At 40.6% G+C, this 27,569-nt stretch overlaps 1 protein-coding gene across 1 annotated transcript in view; it reads right to left on the bottom strand.

The window, feature by feature from the left end:
• Window positions 1-5,729: 5,729 nt before the first annotated feature.
• The window catches only part of SPATA16 (spermatogenesis associated 16), a gene marked incomplete at both ends in the record, with an annotated part of 174,975 nt that continues 153,135 nt past the window's right edge, over window positions 5,730-27,569 (bottom strand). Inside the window, one exon of the mRNA XM_083364870.1 lies at window positions 5,730-5,852. Within this exon, the coding sequence (XP_083220996.1) occupies window positions 5,730-5,852 (123 nt within the window). The remainder of the gene's footprint in view (window positions 5,853-27,569) is intronic.

The following is a 27,569-nucleotide window of genomic DNA, read 5'->3' as shown; positions in this document are numbered from 1 at the left end:
TGAAGCAGAACTGTGTGAACTGGGGCATCTCCAAACAAGTTGCCTCTCCTTCCTTCCTTCCTTCCTTCCTTCCTTCCTTCCTTCCTTCCTTCCTTCCTTCCTTCCTTCCTCCTTCCTTCCTTCCTTCCTTCCTTCCTCCTTCCTCCCCTGCTTCTAATTCCCATCTTTTTCCTTTCTCCGCACTCAGGAAGGAACGAAGGGAGGGGGACAGATTGCCAGCGCTGCCAGTGGCCATGCTGCCGCTGGCCATGGCTATCCCATGTGGATGGGTGGGGATGGTCCTGGTGAAAGGGAAGCCTCGTGGCTGAGAGGCTAGGGCCATGAAGGTGCTGTGGGGGTGCTGATCTCCAACCTGGTAGCGTCCATCAAAGCAAGAATGCATTCAGCCTTAGATCCATGGGGCAGCCCTGGAACCAGCAAGGGATGCCCCATTGTCTCTGCTGTGCCCCCTGGGTCTGTGCACAGGAGGCGGCCAGTGCTGGCGCCCTGGGTGAAGTCAGCCTGCGGAGCAATACAGCCAGCAGGGACGCTGGACTCCACCTGCTCGCCATCTCCTACATGCATGCCCAGGGGGTGGGGTGGGAGCATCTGTTGCTAGTTCCAGGGCTGCCCCATGGATCTAAGGCTGAGCGCATTTCCAGAGCAGCTCTGCAGGCTAGATGCAACCACATGGCGGGCTGGATCTGGCCCATGGGCCTTGTGTTTGACATGTCTGCTATAGAGATTCAGAGAGAACATTAGCTAATACAGCAGCAGTCACAGGCTGGAACTAATTGAGTGAAGGGCGGGATGGGGATGATGGTGAGTGAATTAAGCGTATTTTCAGTCAAAACAATTTTGGAATTAAGGAAAAAAAGACTGCTGTCAATCTGGAAGGTGAGTTAAAAACAAAAAGTTGCTTTTAACTTTTTCTTTTCCCTCTACAGAACTTTAGAATTCGTGAATTAAAATGTCTGATGGTAACTTAGGACTTTGCTTTTCAAGCAGATTGCTAAATATAACAACCCTTGAACATTTAAATACCTATTAAAAGCAGGATGTGTGTGCCTTACAGATAAAATTGCTACGCTCTTTCAGATTTACAAATTGTTTTGAGATAAAACTAGGTAATTCTGTAAATTTAGACTCTAAATGTTATATTCAGATTATGGGAAAATAGCATAGATGCTCTCTATTTTTTTCCCCTTTTTATTTCGCTAGTTTGAGCACAGCCTTCTTTCCTACTAGATCTCAATTGCTGATTGACCCCAAAGCTAAAGGCATTCAGAGAAGTATGCTGCCAGCATTGTTGTATTGTTCATAGTTTGTGTTGACTTTGATCCTAGAAATGGGATGAAATAGAGGAGAGGCAAATTAGGTAAGGCTTACGTACACAAAAAATATATATCTTGGAATCTGTGTAACCTCCACTTCAATTTTAAAGCTAAATTGTAACTCACAAGTGTGCTTAAGCAGAATAATTGAAAGTCAAATTCAAAGATTTAGAGCAAAGTAATAATTCTACTAGTGCAAACATAAAGCAAGAAAAAAGCAGCAATTTTATCTTGAGTTATACGAGGGAAACCAGAAAAGTTCTTGGGTACCTTATTCAATTATCTGACTGACAAAGCTCCTCACTAGGCTGTAGACAGCCGAAGTCAAACTTACCACCAGGCACGGATGAGACTGGGTGAGATCTACCTCTCTTCAATCCTGGCTGTTTGTTGAAACAGTAACCTGATTTTAACTGGATTTTTATCTTTCTAAAACCTGAGGACTAAAATACTTTTTATTCTTATTGAAGATTTGGGTTTTTACTTATAAAAAAAGAAGTAAAATTGGAAAAAGGAATCTTGGATTAAAAAAAAATCCAAAACAGTATGGGCAACATCTTGTGGCTAAACCTGATACTACAACCTGTTATTGTCTAAAAGAGACTTAGCTTGATGCCCAGACTATAGAAAAGACTTTTGTAACCTTGGCAATCAGCTGTGAGAAGCCCAGCTGTGTTCTATACGCAGTGATAAAATTATTCTTATTCTCTGATTATAAAGCTTTTAATTCACACCACTAAGAGAATATGGATGAAGATCAGGAACAGATTTTATTTATGTTGAAAGCAATTCATGAAACTATTCTTAAAGCCACTGATGAAATAAGAAACTAAAGAAAAGAACAGAATGTCAGCCCAGAGATACGAATCCAAACTTTGATTACACCAAAGAATCAACTACATAGAATATAATAGAAGAAGTGGAGCAACTAAATATTATGATAAAAGATTTAACTGATTAACAAACACAGTTAATGGAAAACCCAGAAAAGGGATTGACAACAGGGAAAATGGAAAAGACTTTCTATATGCGGCTCTTTCAGCCGTCTCCTGCGGCTCCGTCTTCTGCCATGTGCAGTCCCCCCCCCAAAAGTTCAACCAATCAATTCAAATATGCAGGGTAGGTGCATATCTCGCCTTGGCTCCACTCTTCAGTCAAACCCTTTTCTGCGCATGCGCGCATGTATGTGCATGTGCACACATTTTTTGCGGCTCCCAGTTTTTCCTTTTGTGAGGGAACCGGTTCCGAGTGGCTCTTTCACTGTTTCAGGTTGCTGACCCCTGTTCTATACAAACCAGAAGAAACCTGAGGACCAAGAAGGAGAACAGACCAAAGGGAAGATAAACATTTCAGGACAACTACACTGAGAGAGAAAAATAGAGAGATGATTATTGTTAGTCCTTCCAAAAAAATGGCGTCTGGATGGCCTTTCTTACTTCAAACGATATATATAACAACAGAGGGAGATCTATTTGATGACTTGAAAGCATCGACATAGAAGGCGAGTTGGCAAAGAAAGCTAGAGTAAGGCTGAAGAAAATTGGGGATTTGATTTATAGTGAGGATTGAAATAGAATATACCTGATTTGATAAGATATGTATTTTAAATACTAGAGTTTGTTATGAACTGAAATAAAGCTTTGGTTACTTTAAAAATTTGGAAGTATAAATATTAAAAGTTAAATTTGAATATTGATTTGTTTATAAAGGTTGAATGCAAAATGAATTAAGATATATATAAGCTAAAATATATTGATAAATGTAATAAACATATTTTTACTTAGCTGATATAAAGAAAAACTGTATTAGTTTAATATGAGATAGTAAACATTAAGATAAAAAAGAGGAAGTATTTGATGTTAAAAGAAGATTTGGTTACTAAATTTAAGATGTTTAAATTAATAGAAAATAAGAATGTTACATTGTATTATTAATTAGTTGATATAAGATGGTGAGAAATAGAACATATCCAAATAGATAAGAGGTGTATTTTGAATATTAGACTTTGTGATGAATAGTGATAAAGGGAACTTTGGTTACTTAAAACTTGGAAATTATAAATATTAAATGTTAAAGTTAAATATTAATGGGAAACTAAAAATTGGGGAAAACTAATTAGAACATTGATTGTCTATAAAGACTGAATGTTTAAATAACAAGAATTTGTTGTTGTTAGTTGCGAAGTTATGTCTGACCAATCGCGACCTCATGGACAACGTTCCTCCAGGCCTTCCTGTCCTCTACCATCTTCTGGAGTCCATTTAGGCTCATGCCTACTGCTTCAGTGACTCCATCCAGCCACCTCATTCTTTGTTGTCCCATTCTTCTCTTGCCCTCAACCTTTCCCAGCATTAAGCTTTTCTCCAGTGAGTCCTTCCTTCTCATTAGGTGGCCAAAGTATTTGAGTTTCAACTTCAGGATCTGGCCTTCTAAAGAGCAGTCAGGGTTGATCTCCTCTAGGACTGACAGGTTTGATCGCCTTGCAGTCCCAGGGACTCGCAGGAGTCTTCTCCAGCACCATAGCTCAAAGGCCTCAATTCTTTGTCACACAGCCTTTCTTATGGTCCAACTTTCACAGCCATACATTGCAACTGGGAAGACCATAGCCTTGACTATACGCAATTTTGTTGGCAGGGTGATGTCTCTGCTTTTTAGTGTGCTGTCTAGATTTGCCATGGCTTTCCTCCCCAGTAGCAAGCATCTTTTAATTTCTTGGCTGCAGTCCCCGTCTGCTATGATCTTAAATAACAAGAATATGTATAAGCTAAAAATTATTGATAAATGTAAGAATGTCATTTTTAGAGAGAGTAATATTAAGGGGAAAAGAGAGGAAATATTCAATGTAGTAGCTTGAGACTTGTACTAAAGATACTTGTATGTCATTGTATTATCGATTAACTCAGCCGTCACTTTGCTTTTTAAATACTTAAATGTAAAATAGAAAATCAATAAAACATTTATAAAAAAACACCATGGGCTTTCTGTCAAGACCTTCATTTACTAGGAAACCTACTACTGGTTGAACTTAACTATAAGCAAAATGAGTGGCAGTTCTAAAGGTAGGATTAATAACCCTCTAATGATTTACTCCCTATCAGAGGACAGAATATGATTTACTTTGCCACTAAATACAGAATAGATAGAAGGCTCCATTTGGTCATTTGCTTCTTGCAACTAATTTTGGCAGTAGGACTACTGTAAGGTTTTGAATGTGTACGCATTGGATTAACAGCCAGTAGAAAAAGTCTTGGAAGTGTAACATCTTTTTGTGTGTGTTTAGCTCTCCAGAATCACTTCATTGTCATCAGAATTTTTACCTATTCTTCCAATGTTACTATAGTTGCCACTAATACAGTGGCTTAACAAAGTATTAGCAAGTTTTATTTCTTGTAGAACATATAATAATAGGGTTGGAACGGACCTTGGAGGTCTTCTAGTCCAACAATCACTCAAAGCAGGAGATCCTATACCTCCAGTGATGGAGCAGCTACAAATTCCAGATGTTAGCTGCTCAACTGCTTGTTCTGTCAGAAAATTTCTCCTTAATTTTAGATTGGATATATCTTTAATGATCTTCTATCTTATCCTGCCCCCAGGTGCTTTGAAGAATAGGTTGATCCCCTTCTTTTCTGTGTCCGCCCCTCAAGTACTGGAAGAGTGCTATCCTATCACCCCTAGTCCTTCTCTTTAGTAGACTAGACACATTTAGTTCCCTCAATCGTTCATCCTATGGTTTAGCCTCCAGAACATTTATCATTTCTGTTGCTCTTCTCTGCACTCTTTCTACAGTCTCAACATCTTTTTTGTATCGTGGTAACCAGAACTGGATGCGGTATTCCAAGTGTGTGGTGTGTGTGTGGTCTTATGATTGTGAACATACTTGATGGATCACCATAGATATTCAGTAGGCTGCATTCAGTTTGGTGATTCATATGTTGCCCATCCAAGTCAGTAATGGTCAAAGACCTACAGCCTTTTTATATGTTCATGCACATCACAATTAAGTCTCTGAAATTTCTCTGAAAGAGATTACCCTCTGTATAGTCCTGAATTGACTGAAAAGAAACATGACACACTGTCCAGCAGGATCTGCTCCAGAAAAAGATTTGTGTTATGAATGGAAAAGATCAGCCCAAAGTGCACTGACTGTGTTGTGCCCAAAACAAGGTATGCAGTAGTGACTGAAATTCCTGAGTGGGTATGAATAAATAAGACCACAAAACCCTGTTAAGCATCTCATGAATATTTATTCCTGTCTGATGAGACTAATGAAGTGCAGAAGCTGGTTGCTAAGATGAGTTGTACGGAAGGGACATCTCATTAATTTGAAGGCCAGCCTGCATTGTCAAATTCCTGTAGTAAAAATGTCCTCTCTTGCCATTTCTGGCACAGGATATGAGCCTCTTCTTAGTAGGCCTAGCATGGCTGTTCGCTTTGAAGCCGCTTCATTTTCATTTTCTGTCGTCTTGCTGTTCTGAGTTTCTTGGTTTTTAAGAAACTATCTTCTAATTGGTATAGGAAGTCTTCTATAATTCCAACCTGGGGACAAACATAAAAACAGAAGGGCTGTCAAAAAGAAAAAAAAATGTGGCACCCACCACTGTTTGTGGTGTTTTTTGTTAAAAGCATTGCTTTTTCTTCAAAATGTCTTTTTTTTTTAAAAAAAGGGTACCATTTCTGAGAAGCAAAATTCTATCTCAGAGGCATACAGTGTTTCAGGAGCTAGGTTTCCACCCATTTTCCAGATGGCACCAAGGTCTGAAGATGTAATGCCTAATTTCATTTATAGAAGAAAACTGAGCCCGTATGATAGAAAAATCAAACTGGACGTATGCTGCATCTCTTTTAATATGGTTCTTTTCATTGGAAGTTGTCACTGGAAATTAAATTGACATCCTGACCTTTTCAGAATGGCTAAACAACTGCTTTCGTTTAAGTTTTAAAAAAGATACCATGTTCACTGGAGCAGTTTGCAATTTCAAGCTCAACCTGAAGTGTTTAACATGTTTTTTTTGTCAATTCCTACCATCATTGTATTATTCATCAAGGGATAATCAAAAAAGGACAATATGAATTAACTATAATTAAAAATAATTCAACACAATCACCAACAATAAAATAATCTCCTATAAATCAAGGCAATAAAGCAATAAATAGGCAACACAATTAAACACAACACATTGATCATGCTGTTTGGGTTTGATAGAAATGATATTCATAAAGAATCACAAAACTGTGTCTCAATTATTTTGGCCATTTTATGAGGGAGAATTCACCGGAGAAAGCAATTATATATTTGGAAGAGTTAGCGAGAAAAGGAAACCAGGCCATCAAAGAACATGGTGGCTGGACACCATCAAAGCTGACACCAGCCATAACATAGAACAATTCAAAGAAATAGTGCAAGACTGGAAGATGTGGAGAGACCTGGCCCATAGAATCACCAAAAGTCAGACACGACTGAATGGATATCACCACCACTATCCTCCTCCTCCTCCTCCTCCTCCTCCAGATTTGGAAGAAGCTACTGGGAAGGCTATTTTGAGTGACAAGATTTTTTTTCTCTATTGCATTTTCTTCGGCTCTCATATTAATTTTGTTTTCTGAACTGAATAACTATCTGTCTACCTTTCCATCCATGCAACTATATATATATTACTTACATAAATTCAAATTGATATTCCCTTATCTAAAAATATAAATGATATTCAAACTGAGGTTAAGCCATAAGAGGAATTATAATATTGCTTTGAGAAGGTAGTTTCTCCAGGGCTATAGAGCGCCACACTTAACTAGGTTGGTTAATGACTTAGAAAATGCAGCCACTCAACATGCTAAATTTGATTAGTGTTAACCTTAATTGGGTTATTTTTGTAGTTTAACATTATGTAAGTATCCAACCTGTTTGATTATTTCAGTTCAATTTATTGTATGAATCCAGAAAAAAGATTCAATAACAACTGGGGTATGTTTATGAAGGCTATTGCTAAGCACATTGATTTGTGCTTTAGATTGTAAGCCGCCCTGAGTCTTTGGAGAAGGGCGGGATATAAATGGGATTAAAAAAAACCTGATTGGCAACCTCTATATCCATCTTAATGGTATTTGCTGGTGTGAGACAATTAAGATATTTTATTTCTCTCCAGACATTTTGGGGGATTGCAGCTGAGATGAAGTCACTATAACAGATTCCATTTCAGCTTGGCCCAAGATGTTTTATTATCTAACAGAGAAAGACAAAATGTTATTCCATGCAATTCTATGTGCAGAAACTATTTATATAGCCATTTGGATACTTTTTTTTAAGGCCCAGTACCATTGAACATACCTGAAACAGGTGTATGAGTTACTAGATGCTGCCTTCTATGAGATAGCACAGGGGTCAGCAACCTGAAACAGTGAAAGAGCCACTCGGAACCGGTTCCCTCACAAAAGGAAAAACTGGGAGCCGCAAAAAATGTGTGCACATGCGCGCATGCACAGAACAGGGTTTGACTGAAGAGTGGAGCCAAGGCGAGATATGCACCTATCCTGCATATTTGAATTGATTGGTTGAACTTTTTAGTCCCACATTTTTTTTTGAACTGCACATGGCAGAGGACTGGGAGCCGCAAGAGACGGCTGAAAGAGCCGCATGCGGCTCCGGAGCCGCAGGTTGCAGACCTGTGAGATAGCAGGTATATTACAACAGGGCACAGATATAACAAGGTGGATATGATAGGTATAACAGGGCACAGATAAACCCCCAAGTGGCCTCAATGGTCCCAGAGTGCTAACAACCAGATGACTGCAAAAATTACAATCCTTTCCCTCCCCCTCAGAACCTATCCTTCCATCCCCCTACCATCAGTCACAACTGATGAAGCTCCTTGAATGAGAAGTGAAATGTCTTCTTCTTCCTTCTCAATGAAAAACAAAATTAGTTCAGTTGCCTTTTGAAAAAGCACCTTTGAGACAACTATGACACGGATGACTGAGAATCTCCACAGACAAAACAGGTACGTTCATGTGGAAAAAAAAATCTATGTGGTTGCTAAGAGTCAACAGTGACTTGATGGCATATGATCGATCAATCACGTTACAAGAACCTGTGTAGATCCTCAGCTTTTCTTTATGAATTAACCACTTTGACTGGCTGCTGTTTAATCATAACATTCCCTGAGCAGGGATGGCATCTTCTCCCTTACCAAAAGTTACGTTTCCCCTCTTGACAAATCGTTAACACACGTGAGTGTTTGTACACATACTTTGGTATACAGATGTTTGTGTGTGCTAGATAATGACCCCTTTTGCCTCCTCTTCCCAGCAGCAATTATTGTTTTCCTGAAGTGGGACAGACTGATATGGGCGCCTTCATTCGGCTGGTGCACACGCCCACGGAGAATTGATCAGAATGCTATCTTTAAATGACATTGAAAAACAGCCACTTTAAAAGGAAGACATGCTGAGAAAATTAATCTTACGCAAGTTTTCTTGATAAGAAGAAAATACTGGTGGAAGAGCTGTACTTATAGAATTAAAATGTAGGGAGAAAAATGTGTGTTTCTTCCTGCCCTGGCAAGAACCATTTTCCCCCCCTATTAAATCAGGATGAAGTTCTAAATAAATACATTTTCCTGAGAAACATCTTTCACCAAAGAGTTCAATAAAAGAGTAGAAGATGCAAAACAACGATTCTTGCAGATGTCATCCATCTTGCCCAAGAACAAGTCAATGATTATTTTAATAAGGGGCATATTTAAATGCCTATCTTTTTCTTTACTCCACCTATTTCATGAACAGCTTTGAGACAGAGAGCTGCATCCAGGTGCTCTTCATAAATAACACATGCATTTATATAGATTTATATATTTATCATTCATGTTTATTCATGGGCATCACCATCCTCACAAATGCAAACGGCTACTAAAGGAACCTCAAGATAGCTGAGAATTTGCAATTAATTATTTACCAGACAGCAGCACTTTCATGCTTCTTTTTCCTACTGGACTGTAAACTCTCAATTCCTTTCCTTAAAGTAAATACATTAAATTCAATTAATGAATAAGTCTGCAATCAGTCTGGTATAGCCATATTTTGTGCATGAACTTGCTTGTCTGTGTTACCACAGATTCATATAATATGTGAATCAGTTTGAAGTTTGTTTACCACTGAAGACATAGGGGAAAAAAAAAGGGTTTGCAAAAATATTTTCAACAATGTTGTATTTCAGACTGCTATGAAATGCATTTTGAAAATAGTGCTGTTTGTTCCATGGTTTTTTAATATGTATTCGGTATTAAGAGCCAGTTTCCCCCATGTAAAACCACCTATTTGGTTAAAATTTCCATCAGGTTCCGCTCCTGATATCCCTCCTTCCTTATAAGAGATTAGGCAGAATTCCTTTTAAACTGTCCAAAACATTAATTTGTTGCTTGCTTATCATTCTAAATGCAAATTAAAACATTTTTTATTTGTATTAGACTTTGATGAACTGAGTTGTTTGCTGCCAACTCTCTCTCTCTCTCTCTCTCTCTCTCTCTCTCTCTCACACACACACACACAAACACACACACACACACACACACACACACACACACACACACACACACACTCATACTGTAGAAAACTTCAAGGAGATGCTTTGCTTTCATGAAAATTTGCGAAAAGCATCCATCCATTTGAAGCTGCTTTCTGGTGCAACATGTATGCTTATTTCTAAAAATAAACTTGAGTTGATGTACTGAGGGGCTTCATGCTATAGTTCCAGAAGCTTCTTCAGACTCTTCCAGGGCAATTACAGGAAGTCCTAGAAGAGTAAGATATGCATAGGACAAGCACTAAAATCTCTTTTGCCTACAGCAATCAGTGGTCAAAGCCTTAGGTAAAGATAAAGGTTTCCCCTGTCCAGTCATGTCTGACTCTAGGGCACGGGTGTCAAACTTGCCACATCACGTGACATGTTGCGACGTATCGTGACTCTTTTTGCATTGCCGGCAATGGGGTGGATGTGGCTTCGGTATGATGAAACTGGCCCGTGGGCCGGCAGTTTGACACCCATGAACTAGGGGGTGGTGTTAATCTCTACGTTTTAACTGATGGAGCCAATGTTGTCCAAAGACATTTCCGTGGTCATGTGGCCAGCATGACCATCTGCCAAGGCACATGGAACACTGTTACCTTCCCACCAAAGTGGAACCTATGTATCTACTCACATTTGCATGCTTTTGAACTGCTAGGTTGACAGGAGCTGGGGCAGGTAACGGGAGCTCACTCCATTGCATAATGCTTAGGTCTTGAACCAGGGCTATCAGCTTTCCAGCTGACAGGTTTAGCGTCTTTAACCACTGATCCGTCATGCCCCCTCGGTCAAGGCCTTAGAGTACTGCAAAACACTTCAGAGAGGTGAATGGCATTGTCTCTCCACCTTGAACATCACACTGTGTCCATGATGTGAATTGGTTTTTTATCCAGGTAAAATGCAGCTCTCTCACACTGTTTGTTTGAGAGAGCTGCATTTCACCTGGATAAAGAACCAATTCACATCATGGACACATCATGTTCAAGGTGGAGAGACAATGCCATTCACCTAAAGGCAGAGATTTTTTCAATTCTACTGTTAATAATAATAATAATAATAATAATAATAATAATAATAATAATAATAATAATAATAATAAATATAGTGTTGGAAGGGACCTTGGAGGTCATCTAGTCCAACCCCCTGCTCAGGCAGGAAACCCTATACCATTTCAGACAAACAGCTATCCAGTCTCTTCTTAAAAACTTTCAGTGTTGGAGCATTCACCACTTCTGGAGGCAGGTTGTTTCACTGGTTAATTGTTCTGTCAGGAAGTTTCTCTTTAGTTCCAGGTTGCTTCTCTCTTTGGTTAGTTTCCATTGCTTCTTGTCCTGCCTTCAGGTGCTTTGGAGAATAGCTTGGCTCCCTCTTCTTTGTGGCAGCCTCTGAGATATTGGAACACTGCTATCATGTCCCCCCTCGTCCTTCTCTTCATACCCAATTCCACCAACTGTTCCTTATATTTTTCAGCCTCCAGTCCCTTAATCATCTTTGTTGCTCTTCTCTGTACTGAGCCTCAACATCTTTTTTTTTGTGGTGAACAAAATTGGATGCAGTATTCCAAGTGTGGCCTTACCAAGACATTGTAAAGTGGTATTAGTACTTCATGTGATCTTGTTTCTATCCCTCTGTTAATGCAGCCTAGCACTGTGTTGGCTTTTTTTGGCAGCTGCAGCACACTGCTGGTTCATATTTAAGTGATTGTCCACTAGGACTCCAAGATCCCTCTCACAATTACTACTATTGAGCAAGGTACCTCCTATACTATACCTGTACATTTGGTACATTTGATAAAATGGTTGAGTATAGTGTCTTTAGCATCTAAGAAAAATGAACTTGGCTGCCCAATTGTTCCTGCCAAAAGTTGCCCTATTTCTTTGAAAACCATATGTCTATTCTACCAGTACTACATGTTTTCAGGTAAGGCCCTTGAACCCGTAGTTCTTCCCAGTGGCTACATCTTTTCTGTGCTTACATTGCTGCCTGCCTGCCACAAGATAGGAAGCTGGATACCTGCCACAATCAGAGACATGCAAACTTAGGTAGAATGTTCAGAAGCAAAGAGTCCTATAGCTGTAAAGCAATCAAGGCTTGTCATGAGTTGGGACCAGGAATCTGATGAACAAATGACAAATCCAAGAGACACAGCGAGGTGGAATCATGGCCCAACAAGATAAACATGGCAGAGCTGAGGCTTGAAAAGTTGTTCGGAGTGAGGCCAATAAATAAGTCATGCTGAGCCACCAGATGCACAGCCAAGGTACACTACTCATTAGAGCCTGCTCTCCTGCCAGCCTGGTTCTTGGCCAATCTATCTGACCTGTGGAGCTCAATTCTCTGTGGCTGTATTTTTAATGTATGCCACTGCTTGGGACAGGGTTGGTGAACCTCAAAGTCCGAGAAGCTCTTAGTGAGTTCAGACAAGGACTTGTGGAACTTTCTGGATTTGCTTCAACCAGAGTAGAGTTACTGCTGGAACTAGCCTTTCAGGAATTATTAGAAGCTCCTGGATCTATTCCCTCCTTTTCATCATCGGAAACAACTCACCAAAACTGTAAAAAACATTATTATGATTTATTCAATATGTATGGCTGCACATCTCATTTAAGAACCTGGATGGCTCACAATGTATGAAATCACCACTTTTCTTTGAGGTACTGGAATGGAAACTGAGGTGCAGTGATTGTCCTCTCCATTTCCATTGCTGCATTATTCACACTGAAAGCCTCAGATCATGAGGGTGGGACCCACAATGTCCCTCTTTGTGAGACGAGGTATAATGTTGTGTTATCCTGGAAGGAAGACAGGAGTTCGGCTGTGAGTCCATTCAGGTGGACTAATATCTGGTGATACTAGACTAGCTTTGCAGAATAGACAATTTGCACCACCTCTTTAGAGCAAAACAATCCTTGTAACCATCCAACATTTTGGCTGTATTGTAATTGAACTGCACACGTGTGTCTGAAAAAAATGCACCCATCTGTAGAAGAAAGCCCAGAAGTCCACATTGGAACGCAGGATCTACCTGTCTGAATTCCAAAGTAAGTTAATTCAAAGTCATGTTGGGCAGCTAGATGGATGATTTTAAGGGACTATTTTGAGAAACAAATGGGAGGGGGGACTGTTGGTAATTTTCATTTCTTCCTGTGCCATTTTCTTAATACTTCTTTCTTATTGCCTTATCATTAGCAATGGCTGCCATATTTGGGCCTCCGGACTGCAACTCCGATCCTTTCCATCTATTATGGATGATGGGAACAGTAGTCCAGCCCCCTCCAAGTAGCAACAATATTTCTTGTACTCTATCTTTCTTACTTGGGTTATAGCATTACTGTATTTCCTCACTCAGTCTCTTCCTTCAAACCTCCTAAGCTTTGTGCTTCAACTGAAGAATTTGCTCTTCCTATTTTGAATACCACTTTGTCCCTTTGCAGCTGAAGCAAATGGGTAGAGCTCTGAATTGGGTCGTATTTTTAAACTGAAGACAAATGCAGTTTTGTAATATGCTAGTAAGGAAGCTGGAACAGGATGATATTGCTTCCATCTTGTAATACTGGGCCATGTCATAGTATTTTTTTAATGTCTACAAGGCCTTATGTCCCATCTAATTTTTAAAGTTTTTCTGATGCTTTGTCCATAAACAAAATAGGACATTTGCATGCTTCAAAGCAAAACATTTATAAATGGAATAACAGAGTTGGAGGTCTTCTAGTCCAACCTCATACCATTTCAGACAAGTGACAATCTTGTCTCTTCCTAACAACTTCCAGTGATGAAGTACACACAACTTCTGAAGGTAATCTCTTCCACTGGTTAATTGTTTTCACTGGTAGGAAATTTTTCCTTAGTTCTAGGTTGCTTCTCTCCTTGATTAGCTTCTATCCATTACTTCTTGTTCTGCCTTCAGAACCCCCTCTTCTTTGTGGAAACCCCTCAAATATTGCTATCATGTCAACCTAGTCCTTGTTTGCATTAAATTAGACATACCCAATTTCTCCAACCATTCTTCATGTTTTAGCCTTCAGTCCTTTAACCATCTTTGTTGCTCTTCTCTGCATCTTTCTAGGGCAGGGGTCTCCAAACTTGGCCCTTTTATGACTTGTGGACTTCAACTCCCAGAATTCCTCAGCCAGCATGCCTAGCTGAGGAATTCTGGGAGTTGAAGTCCACAAGTCATAAAAGGGCTAAGTTTGAAGACCCCTGTTTTAGAGTCTGGACATCTTTTTGATATCACGGCGACCAAAGCGGAATGAAATATTCCAAGTGTGGTCTTATACCAAGCCTTAAACTTTAATTCTACAATCTTTCCGGAAAGGTGAAATGAATAATATAGAATGGCCCAACTCTTGTATTCTTGATTCATAACATGATTTGCTCAGCCTGATCATAGGAAAGAAATGGATTTATTAGCCATCTTATAACCTTTTCATTTATTGGCACCAGAATAGAGCCCTTGAAAGATTATAATGTTAGAGACCAAGGATGTTTGGGGTTGTGGTGATCCTGAATTTACATTAAAAACGGTGGGGCTTTTATTTTATGGTTGCTACTCCCATCTTGACTATCTTAACCCTTCCTCTAAATTTATCTGCTTAGGGACCCACATGCGGCCGCGAGAGTTGTCTTGGGAGTTTCCCGGTACTCCCATGTTACACCTTTGCTCCGCGAACTGCATTGGTTGCCAGTTGTCTTCCGGGTGAGGTTCAAGGTCTTAGTGATGGTTTTTAAGTCCTTACATGGCATGGGTCCGGAATACCTCGGGGACCACCTGCTGCCGGCATCAACTCCCCTCTGCCCTGTGCGTTCCCACAGAGAGGGCCTCCTCAGGGTGCCTCCGGTCAGAGAATGCCGGCTGGTGGCCCCCAGGGGGAGGGCCTTCTCTGTGGGCGCCCCGGCTCTGTGGAATCAACTGCCGGTTGAGCTCCGGATGGCACCGGATCTCTGCTCCTTCCGGCGCGGGTTAAAGACCTACTTATTCGAACAAGCTGGCCTGGCCTGATGGGGAGTCAATTTAGGGTTTTAATTATTTGTATATTCTTACTGTTTTATTTTGGGCATTAATTTAATTCTTTTTTAACTTTTGTACTTTTGTATTTTTATTATATGCCCTGTTCACCGCCCTGAGTTCTTCGGGAGAAGGACGGTATAAAAATTTAATAAAACTAAACTAAACTAAACTTAAAACCATTTATTTTTGTGTTTTTGTCTCATCTGTTAAAATGAAGACTGAGAGGTACTTATATAATTAAACTAAAAATAACCAATTAGCACATGACTAGAGAGGGGAGATGCCCATACACACAAACACATGTAACAGACGATAGTTTGGGCTCCATTTCCCCAAATCCCCTCCCTGTTAGTATTCTGGTTCCAGAGTTCTGGGCTTGTAGCCCTTGTGCATTCAAAGGTCACCAGGTTTAGAAAGTCTGCATTAGATGGGAAAAAAATCGAAAGAACAAAATAGACAGAGACGCACACAGTGTAACCGTAACTCAGCCCTTCTGTCTTTTGGCCTTTTTTAAAAAGTTGCCAGTTTGACTGCCTTTGAAAGAAAAAAAAATCATCATCAGAACTATAGTATGACAGGAAATGCCAGGTTCTTTGTAGGGTTGAGGCTGTTGTTTTGTGGAAAAGCACTTAAAGTGTGAGACCTGGATGTCAGCTCAAAGAGACGCATTTGGCAGAGAGCAAAGGAAGAGATACCAGAAAACAGGTCTTCACTTGCACCTGCCAATGCTGCTGTCACAAAGGCCAAGCTCTTTCCGCTGAAAGTGTTCTGGCTTCAAATGAAGCTGAAGATAAGCAAATGCTGGCCTTTGGCCCTTAAACCCTTGCTGTGTGTGTCCAATCCCCTGGTGAATATCTCTGGATGAGAACAGACAAGGCCCTTCCAGTGATGGCACCTATTCATCCGATGCTTTGGCCACTCCATTATCTCAATGTCCTTCTTTTTATTTTCCAGTGTTGCTACACTGTGCAATTTGGCTTTATTTTCATGCGGTTAAGTGCCCCAGTCGGACTCGTGGGCTCCCAAATTCATTTTTTTTCCAGATTCTTTCCCAAAGCAACTGCAATATTTCAGATGCTGGCAATACAGATTATTGCTTGACAATAGAGATTATACCATTTTGAGGAAAGGAGAGAGTGGCGGCAGCCAAGCCCGTGATATATTTTTCCCAATTTGCATCAACCTCAACACTTCAACAAACAAGAAATTAGTCCCTCTAAGCCAGGGTTGTCAAAACTGCCGGCCTGCGGGCCGGATGCAACATCCAGAAGCCGCACCCATCCCATTGCCGGCAATGGGAAAACCATCCTGATACGTTGCATGACGTCACATGACGTCGTGAGTTTGACATGTCTGCTCTAAGCCTTGGAAATGAAAAGGTCATCTAACATTGTTCTAGGAACAGGGAACAAGTCATTTATCTAAGCAGCTGATACTGTCTTCTCTCATTCATTGGGGAAACCATTTTCCATCTCTTCACTGTCCAGCAATGCATGAATATAATCTCCAAGGTACTTATAAATATCCTAAAAATCTTCCTTGTACTTCCAAATGAAGTAAAACCAAATGTCTACTGAAATCAAATGAAATCGGATGACTTTGATGACAAATTGAAGGTTTTGCAAGGTCATGTGACATTTCATTTGAGTTTTTTGTTTGTTCATTTCTCAATTGTATCATGTCACTTTCTTCATGGATGCCAGAATACAAGTTGTTCATTCTTACAGCCCATGTTCCTTTAAACTGGTTACATGTTTAGGGTTACAGATATCCATCCCCAACAAACAATACCAATAAAAGAGACTATTTGTAACTCAGGGTTAAAATGAGGGGTCCTTGGTGCTCTCTGAGCTTGGTCGTTTTCTTGTAGATGTTTCATTATCCAAACTAGATAACACCATAAATGCATCAGTGCAAGCACTGATAATGTAACCTACTCAGGTAATGAAATGTCTGCAAGAAAACAACCAAGCTCAGAGAGCATCAAGGACCCCCCCCCTCAAGAAATGGTACCTAAAGTTGTAAAGATCAAATCCTTAAGAAGTCATTTAACCTTATGAGGCTCTACACTGCTTTGGTGATAAACAGCATGTATATATATTTGATATAAGCAGTGCTTTTTTTGTAAAAAAAAAATGGTGCCAGAACTCATACACATCATACAATCCACCTTGCCTACCCTACAAGGTTTACCTTTGTAGTTGAAAAAAAAACCTTCAATTTTTAGTGTATCTAAAAGACTAGGATTTTGCTCAAGGCAACTTTGGAAAATCCGTCAAATAAAGGTGCCGGAACTCCATTCCAGTGCGTTCTATGACAAAAAAAAAGCCCTGGATATAAGAAGTATAGATATATTGACGAAGGAGAGAAAGTTGGAAAAAGCTGTTGAGCACAGCATAAGAGCCATTAGGATGTTGTACTTACAATGATGAATTAAGCGGGAATGGTCTGGTTCAAATCACCACTAAGCTCTGAAATGCAGGGGATAACAGCAAGCAATCCCTTATTTCCAAACCAAATCTCAGATAACTCATGGACATTAAAGCTGGCATGTTAGAAATGGGAATTTTAATTCTTTCCAGATGTTAAGGGAAGCCGATGCGTTCAGAAACTGAGTGGCCAAGCATGCATTAGAAGGCCTTAAAAACCCCCCACCCCTCCATGGAATGCACGTCCCAGGTGCGGGTGTCCACGCTGATGAAGAAGTCAAGAGAGACCCTATGAGCATACAGCCATATCTATGCCTATTTGTATGTATAGCACACCACAGGAAAAAGAGGTGAGGCTTTGCTCATATCACAGCAGGTGCCTTCTTGACTTTGACTCCTCTCTTTGCACCTTCTCTTTCTACTTCAGAAAAAGAATCAAGATTTCTCCCCTCAGCCAGCTTTTGTGAGTTCTATTTGTAAGACATTTTTAATCAGTTTTTAATATTGTGCCTTATTGGAGGTTGTGAGGGAAAAGGGGGGAAATGGTGCTAGGGTTAGGCCCTGAGTTTGTACAATCTCTCATACAAACTCAAGCATGTTGCTCACTCAAGAGGCCAAGACTTGGCAATTAAACCAAGGTTGCTGGTTGGTAAGGTAAAGGTAAAGGTTCCCCCGCACATGCGTGCTAGTTGTTTCTGACTCTAGGGGTGGGTGCTCATCTCTGTTTCAAAGCTGAGGAGCCAGCGCTTGTCCGAGGATGTCTCCATGGTCATGTGGCCGGCATGACTAGATGCCAAAGGCGCACGGAACGCTGTTACCTTCCCACCGTAGTGGTCCCTATTTTTCTACTTGCATTTTTTACGTGCTTTCGAACTGCTAGGTTAGCAGAAGCTGGGACGAGTAACAGGCGCTCACTCTGCTATGCAGCACTCGGGATTCGACCCACCAAACTGCCGACCTTCTGATTGACAAGTTCAGCGTCCTAACCCACTGAGCCACCGCATCCCTCTTTTTGCTGGTTGGTAGCCTGAATCAAATGTCTCAGTTGACACAGATATTTTACTTTGCCCCGGAGGTTGTTTCAGGCTTCAGATACCTCCTGCCAATTGAAACAGATGTTTTGTGGTGAAGGTTGTCCCTTTCCCATAGAATACCTGCTTGGTGCCAGGTTCTAAGTGCTATTGAAGCTCTCTCAAAACATAAAAAAATTAAGCAATTTTTTTTTGGGGGGGTTATAAATGGCATGAAATATGTAAACAGATAATGGGTTTTAAGCAGTTTATTCCTTGCCCTATTTAATCTGATATTAAATCCCATACATTTTTATGTCACCTATAAATTTTCCTTGGCACTTCAGATTTTTGCACTGACAGCTCATACTGTAACTGCAAACCCTGTTGGCTTTTGAAAGACAGAGGTTGAACTTGAAGGCTATTGGGAATAGTTCTGAACCCAGGAATGGAAGAGGAAAGCAGTCTTTTTGGCATAAGTAAACTGATGAGGCATTGAAAATTGATCAAGGAAATTTAGATCTAAACTGCACTTTTTCTACTTAAATTATGCTACGAATTGTCTCATGCAGAAAGCATGAAGCTAGTTTACATATTTTGTGAGTCTGTAAAATCTGCTTTGACTGTCAAAAGATCTAGAAATTGAGGAAGTCCTCACAGATAATTCTTGGGTTTAGTAATCCATAATCTATCCGGACTTTGCCATTAAATGGGAAGCTACAGGTGCTTACAAGAAAATAAGAACTATTAAGTATCAGATTGTTATTAAAGACTAGATTAAACAGAGAATTAAACAGAGAAAATCAATTATTCATAACAGAGAAGTCAAATAATTTACAGCATCTATTTTATTTCAGTGGGCATTGCTTAATTAGTGTCCCAAATGATGTATTTTAATTTGCTCTTTCTTTGTGCTCTTTACTGTACTATTGAACTGTTGCTATGGATTTCTTGCTGTTTTTAGAACTCTACTTAGCTTATTTTTGTAGTTTTGTCCTATATGTTGCCAAATGTATGCACATATTTCCATCTGTTCCATGGAGCTTTTAAACAAAGTGCGATACAACTTTATCCTCTTTCATCGTGCCTCTTCTACAGCTGGTACTTGACTTACAATCACTTGTTTAATGACTGTTCAAAGTTACAAGGCATTGAAAAAAATAACTTAAAATCTGCCCTCCCATTTACGACCAACACAGCATCTTCACAGTCATATGATCAAAATTTGGGTGCTTGGCAATTACAGAATAACTGAAAAACAGAGTTGGAAGGGACCATGGAGGTCTTCTAGTCCAACCCTCTACTCAAGCAGGAGACTCTATAGCATTTCAGACAAATGGTTGTCCAATCTCTCCTTAAACGTCTGCAATGTTGGAGCACCACAACTTCTGGAGGCAAGTTGTCCCACTGATTAATTGTTCTAATTGTCAGGAAATTTCTCCTTAGTTCTAGGTTGCTTCTCTCCTTGATTACTTTCCATCTGTTGCTTCTTGTCCTGCCTTCGGGTGCTTCGGAGAATAGCTTGGCTCCCTCTTCTTTATTTATTTATTTATTTATTTATTTATTTATTTATTTATTTATTAGTTTTTATAAACCGCCCTTCTCCCGAGGGACTCGGGGCGGTGTACAGAGGTGTGGCAGCCCCTGAGATATTGGAACACTGCTATCATGTCACCCCTAATCTTTCTTTTCATTAAACTAGACATACTCAATTCCTGCAACCATTCTTCATATGTTTTAGCCTTCAGTTCCCTAATCATAATTGTTGTTCTTCTGTGCACTCTTTCTAAAGTTTTAATATCTTTTTTTACAATAAGTGGCATGTATTAAGACTGTTGCAGCATCCCAGGGTCATGTGACCATCATTTGTGACCTTCCTAGCTGACTTCCAACTAGCAAAGTCAATGGGGCGAAGCAGATTTGCTTAATCTCATGATTTACTTAATAACAAAAATGGTAATAAAATTGGATAAGATGCACTTAATAACTGTCTTGATGGAAATTCTGATCCCAGTGTGGTTCTATGTTGAGGAATACCTGTAGGTGTTTTTTTAAAAAAAATTGCAGCATATTTTTTTTCCAAGGCGGTAACCAACCCCTAGGCTGCATGCTCATCTGTGATCCCCAAGCAGGTCAGTGGAGCCAAATACTCTTCCAAAAGACCTGGAAGATTAAATTAAGATTACAAAATTGAAAAAAAAGACTTATGAAGAAAACTGCATGGATATCCCTCAAACAGATGCACTCAATTCTCAGAATTTCCTGCAAAAATTGTTTTTGTTGCAGGTTCTGGGAATTGAAGTCCACACAAAGTGAACTTGAAGTTCATTTATTTGGTGGGTGCCCAGATCAGAAAAGGCTTTATTAAACCCAAATCTGAGGATTTGAGTCTACCCTGTCCATTTCAGAAAGATGACCACTACCCTGACCTTACTGGCTCTTGACAATAAAGGAAGTGTAGTGAAGACTTAAGGGACGTGGTGGCTCAGTGGGTTAGGACGCTGAGCTTGTTGATCAGAAAGTCGGCAGTTTGGCGGGTCGAATCCCTAGTGCCACGTAACAGAGTGAGCGCCTGTTACTCGTCCCAGCTTCTGCCAACTTAGCAGTTCGAAAGCATGTAAAAAATGCAAGTAGAAAAATAGGGACCACTACGGTGGGAAGGTAACAGCATTCCGTGCGCCTTTGGCGTCTAGTCATGCCGGCCACATGACCACGGAGATGTCCTCGGACAAGCGCTGGCTCTTCGGCTTTGAAACGGAGATGAGCACCGGCCCCTAGAGTCGGAAACGACTAGCACACATGTGCGGGAGAACCCTTACCTTTACCTTTTAGTGAAGACTTGTCCACATTCAAACTTCTACCTCTCAATTTCTGTCTTGCAAGAGAAGGAAGCAACTGGAAGATCTGGGAAGTCAGAAAGTCCAAGTCAGTGTTTCTCAACCTCAGCAACTTTAAGCTGTGTGGACTTCAACTCCCAGAATTCCCAAGCAGTCTTGTATCCAGATATCTAGACCAGGGATGTCAAACTGCCGGCTGGATGTGTCATGGCAAAACCGTGCCCACCCCATTGCCGGCAATGGAGAAAAAAGTCACGATACGTCATGACACATCACGTGACATTGAGAGTTTGACACCCCTGATCTAGACGTAAAATAAGGCTTGCTGTTTCATTTGAGAAAATATGTGGCTCTGATGTCAGGCTGCTTAAGTGAGCAGAATGTCTCCCAGAGGGATGAAAGAGTTTTTTAAAGAAAAATTTACATTTGCTGTTAACATCTTCATTTTTTTAAAAAAAGAGTTATTTCTTCACTAGGGTTATTAGAATTACTGTTGGTAATAAACATGTATTATCCAAAGTGCGGTTAGAATATCTTTATATATTCAAACTGATAGCCCTTTTTCCTCTTTTAGATGTGTCACAGAATTGTTAGGACAGATCACTGGTATCTCTCTCCTTTCTGTGTGACACCAAAAGAATCTTAAAATGACTGTCATTCACACATTTCAGGGAAATAGTTATAAATCACTCTCTAAATTGCCAAGTGACCCGCCAGTTAATTATTCAGCATCATATGTTAATTCTAAATTGATACAGAAAAGGAGATTGTCGGTGGTTCATTTAGTCACGAGAAGAGGAGCCACACACATTTAACCAAGGTGATATATTAGTCTGTGATAGACAAAATGAAGATATTAAAAAAGTTATATATTTTCTCTTCATTTGAGATGCCAGCTAGTTTTCCACTTATTTTAATTCTCAGGGGATAGGGCAGAGAAGGAATGTCTCCTGGCCCCCAGCTGGCATTCCTTGGCTGACAGGACCTTTAAAATGCCCAGTCTCTTGGATTGAATTGCATGGTTGGAAATGATTGTGAGAATATGGTCCCTTAGGTAAAAAGGTAAAAGTAAAGGCTTCCCTTGTCTGACTCTAGGGGGCAGTTCTCATCTCCGTTTCCTAGCTGAGGGAGCCAGCATTGTTTGAAGACATTTCTGTGGTCATGTGGCCAGCATGATTATATGATGAGGCATACAGAATGCTGTTATCTTCCCACCGAAGTGGTACCTATTTATCTGCTTGCATTTGCATACTTTCATCTACTAGGTTGGCAGGAGCTGGGGCAAGAACAGGAACTCACACTGTCACACGGAGCTTGGGTCTCAAAATGACAACCTTCCAGTCAACAAACTCAATATCTAACTGCTAGGCCACTGAGACCCCTCTCCCTTAGGTAACCAGGGACGTTAAAACTGGCAACCAGCACTTGGAGCTGCACTTGGCAATCAATGCAGCTCATGAAGCAGTGATGTCACATGTGTCAAATATCTGACATTATTTATGACCTGTGCAACTACATTTTTCACCAGCTGAAGTTTCCAAATGCTCTTCCAGGCAGCCCCATGTAGAGCACATTGCAGTAATGCAGAGGAGAGATCATGAGGCTGTGGGAAGTCACACACCACACCCCCCCACAGAAAGAAATATCTTTGGAAATATTAAAATCCCCAAAGGATTTTAAAGGCAGAAACCCCCCCCCCAAGTCTCTCTGCCCCAAACAGAAACCAGGTCTGCAGAAATGCAGATGTGATAATCTTGTCAGAAAGATTGGAGTCAGGAAGCTGGGATTTGAAAGAAAAATCCCTAGAATCAACAATCCCTCACACCAAAAAATACAAGTCATTAGCGACAGCCCCAGGGAAGCAGGATATGACCTTTGGGACATAATAAGATTAACCCACCACCATCAGAATACCAGAAAGGCACACTCAGACTCAGGTCAAAGTTCATGCCACAAGAACAACTCCGAACAAAAGGCTTCAGAGGATATAAAAACCCACTTCCTACACATGTGGTCAGCTTTCCCAGAGCCATATTTCTGTCTGGCTCTCCTCTTCAATAAATTGCAACCTTCTTTCTAAAGCAGTCTCTATGTTCTTTATTCCTGCCTTGGACTGGACCCTGATGAAGATTGTTCTTTCAACAGGCATAAGTAACTGTGAGCAAAGCCTCATGATCCAGGAATGGGCACAACTGAAGCACAACCTTAAGATGTGCAAAAGCCCTTCCTGGCTACAGCTACCATTTTTTTAGATGAAGGATGTTTCTGATGGCATCGGGACAAGGTGAAATAGCTTCTCCTTACTTTGATTCCTACACAAATTTAAGATGTGTGAACTTCAACTCCCAGAATTTCCCAACCAGCATGCTGGCTGAGGAGTTGTGGGACTTGAAGTCCACACATCTAAAATGTTGCCAAGCTTGGAAAACATTGCATTAAAGAAATTGGTGTGCAACACGGCATTGTACAAGAGAAAACGGTTTGCAAAAACTGATAATTAGGCCCCAAGCCCCTACATTTATGCATTTCTACAATTTTAAAATTGCTTTCTAATGCTAAAAAACAAATCCCTAACTGCAGGCAAAAATATGTTTGGAGGAATATGCTCAAAATGCATGTTTTCCCCCCACTTCTCTTAGCACACCCTTTCTGGAAGAAAACACACAGGGAAAAGAAACAGCTAAGGGAACAACCTACCAATTAGCAGGTACAGGAATGAGCCAAATTGAATATATAAACTAAAGAATGAGAAACAAAGAGAAATTGAAATGGACCGATCAGTGAAAATGAAAACCTGAGTAAAACCAAGTTGATGGGTCTGACCGTTCCTAACATAGGACTCCTTACTTGATGCTACTATCATTTTTAAAAATCAGCAGCAATTGTGCAGGATAATGGCAAAACTGCAGTTAATATGCTTAATTTGGCTTTGAAAGATAACAAAACGCAAGCTTGCTAGACCTCTGCAGCTAATACACTCAACTTGTGGCTAGTGTATTTTTGGGTATTACAGAGTAAACAGGAATGTCCCCCACATCACTTTATCTATCTGTTAAACAGGTTGCTTGTTTACCACACTGTATTTCATTGCTTTGCAACCTTCTCTTGATTGATTGTCAAGGATGCAGTGGCAAAAAAAATATGCATCAGCATGGGAATTGGGGAGCTTTGCTCTTCTCCGACAACCATTTTCTCAATCTAAATTTATGCCAATGTTCCTGTAGAGCCTTTGCTTAAAAGAGAAAGGTAAATATGTCATGCTTTTTAAAAATGACTCTTAAATATTCCCCACTCTAAAAAAAACCCCGTTTTAAAAATCAAACTTTAAGAAATTGTTCAAGTCATTGCATCCTCTTTAGTAACAAAGTCTCTTTTCAGATTTCCATTTCCTTTTCCCATTTGCTCGTTTGATCCAGGTCCTGTTGGAGTAGTATCAATATTTCATGGCTAAATATGTTTCAATCTACTTTTAATCATTTTTGGATTAGCTTGGGCTGTGTTAACTGCTGGGATATCAGTCAGTTTTTAAAATGTTTTGATCCCGAATGTTAAAGAAGGAAACAAACAGGGTGCTATTCTAATGCCTGTGGAGATTCTTAATCATCCAGTTTTGGTCACCACAATGTAAAAAAGACGTTGAGATTCTGGAAAGAGTACAGAGAAGAGCAACAAAGATGATCAGGGGACTGGAGGCTAAAACATATAAGGAACAATTGCTGGAATTGGGTATGTCTAGTCTAATGAAAAGGGACGCGGTGGCTCAGTGGGTTAGGACGCTGAGCTTGTCGATCAGAAGCTCGGCAGTTTGGCGGGTCGAATCCCGAGTGCCGTGTAACAGAGTGAGCGCCTGTTACTCATCCCAGCTTCTGCCAACCTAGCAGTTAGAAAGCACGTAAAAAGGCAAGTAGAAAAATAGGGACCACTACGGTGGGAAGGGAACAGCGTTCCGTGCGCCTTTGGCGTCTAGTCATGCCGGCCACATGACCACGGAGACGTCCTCGGACAAGCGCTGGCTCTTCGGCTTTGAAAAGGAGATGAGCCCCGGCCCCTAGAGTTGGAAACGACTAGCATGCATGTGCGGGGGAACCTTTACCTTTACTTTTTAGTCTAATGAAGAGAAGGACGAGGGGTGACATGACAGCAGTGTTCCAATATCTCAGGAGCTGCCACAAAGAAGAGGGAGTCAAGCACCTGAAGGCAGGACAAGAAGCAACTGATGGAAGCTAACCAAAGAGAGAAGCAACCTAGAACTAAGGAGAAATTTCCTGACAGTTAGAACAATTAATCAGTGGAACCACCTCCCTCCAGAAGCTGTGAATGCTCCAACACTGGAAGTTTTTAAGAAGAGACTGGACAGCCATTTGTCTAAAATGGTATAGGGTTTTCTGCCTGAGCAGGCAGTTGGACTAGATGACCTCCAACCAAGCTTCTTCAGTTCTGGCTGAATTGTGGGGAATGCAACATTTTATATTTCTTAACAGTCATCTGGTGATTAGCACTCTGAGGGCTGGTCATTAGCTCTCTGAGAGTTGTTGAGACCACTTTGTGGTTTATCTGTACCTTCAGGGTTACCTGAAACAGAGTGCAAATAGGTATGGAACCTTCTTGGGATTAGTCTGAGTACTTATTTATTTTAATCCCATTTATATCCTGCCCTTCTCCGAAGACTCGGCAGCTTACAATCTAAGCACAAATCAAAGTGCTTAGCAATAGCCTTCATTGTATGTATATGCCTGCTTATTAGGGCTTTCGCCGCCCCCCCCAAGCGGCATTATTACAAAGTCAGCTTATTGCCCCCAACAATCTGGGTCCTCATTTTACCTACCTTGGAAGGATGGAAGGCTGAGTCAACCTTGAGCCTGGTGGGATGCGAACCTGCACTAATTGCAGGCAGCTGGTGTTACTTAAGGAGGCATTAGCCCACTGCTCCACCAAGGCACTTGCTCTTATGATCAGATGACTGCAAAGAATATAAATCCTCCCATTTCCCTCCATTCAATCAGAAACTGAAGAAGCTTCTTGGATGAGAAGCAAAATGATTTCAAGGAAAAAACCAAGAAAGTTCAGTTATCTTATGGAAAAGCACCTTTGGGGCTGCTATTCTAATCTTTTTGAAAAACTACTTTGCTTTGGAGATGTGTTGAATGGAGCAATGCCTTGAAACTGGTTCCTTCACCTGTAAGTTCCAATCTGTTAAAAATAACACTTGCTGCCATTTTATGACATCTTAAAACAACTACTACTTTGCTAATAGTAGGCCAGGCCTTGTGAGATGATGCATGCAAACCATTTCTGCCAAGAAAATCAATTCCCCCCATCAATCCAGTTGCCCCTCCAGCCTGCATTCACACTGTATTCCTGGGAGGGGGGGAAGAGATGCCAAATAAATGCAAGCCTATCTTCAAATTTAATTTCCCCATGAAACAGTTTCAGGGGCTCCTTGTTTGCATCCATATGTGATAGTCTCTTGTTGCCTAGGAATGCAAACTCCTTTTAAAAGAAAAAAAAAGAAGAAAAGGTGAGATTTCATCAGCTCTCTTTTTATCCATTTGGAAAATAAACCCCACACATCATTATTCTGCTATTTCAGAGAAAAGGGCTGAATGTTTTCATTAAGCATAACAGCTGCTTCTTTTGTAATAGCCGGATTTCACTAGTGAGGATGGCAAATTCAGCATTCCTCATTTAACACTAATTGCTCAAGCTTAGATTGTGGCTATTTTCTTCAACACGTGTAAATTAATTCTGTGGCAGTGAAGACAAAAGGGGAAACCTGGATCTGAAATGGTGACAAAGAAAATTTGGAACAGGTGCCGGAGGCTGAATAACTGGGCCTCTTTGCCTGCGATGTTAAGAGTCCATTGAAAAAGTTTAAGAGTTAACACGGGGATGCTGAATCCATGTTAAATTTGTAGGAAGAAATAATAATTTGGGAAACGTCAGGTGTGAAAGGCTCCACAGATGCACACCAAGCATCAAAGAAGAATTTAGGCTTGGAGGTTTCTTCGATTAATTTTTAATAACCCCTGGGTTGTTGGGTGACAGAAAGGTATAGTGGGCATTAGGCAATCTTTGAAGCCGTGCCATCCCAAGCAAGTGACTCTTTCTACTTTTGAGTTAAATTTTATACAAGACCATTTCTGAGGGAGCTTTCTTCTCCTTGGCCCAATCTTTCCTGCTTGGTTTATCTTGGTTTATCAAAGATGATTGGGGGACTGGAGGCTAAAACGTATAGGGAACGTTTGCTGGAATTGGGTATGTGTAGTTTAATGAAGAGAAAGGTGAGGGGTGACACGATAGCAGTGTTCCAATATCTCAGGGGCTGCCACAAAGAGGAGGGAGTCAAGCTATTCTCCAAAGCACCTGAAGGCAGGACAAGAAGCAACGGATGGAAACTAGTCAAGGAGAGAAG

Source organism: Vipera ursinii (genome assembly GCF_947247035.1).
Source record: "Vipera ursinii genome assembly, chromosome: 5".
Taxonomy (NCBI): Eukaryota; Metazoa; Chordata; class Lepidosauria; order Squamata; family Viperidae; genus Vipera; species Vipera ursinii.
The sequence above is the reverse complement of the archived record's forward strand: the minus strand, read 5'-3'. Positions and strand labels throughout refer to the sequence as shown.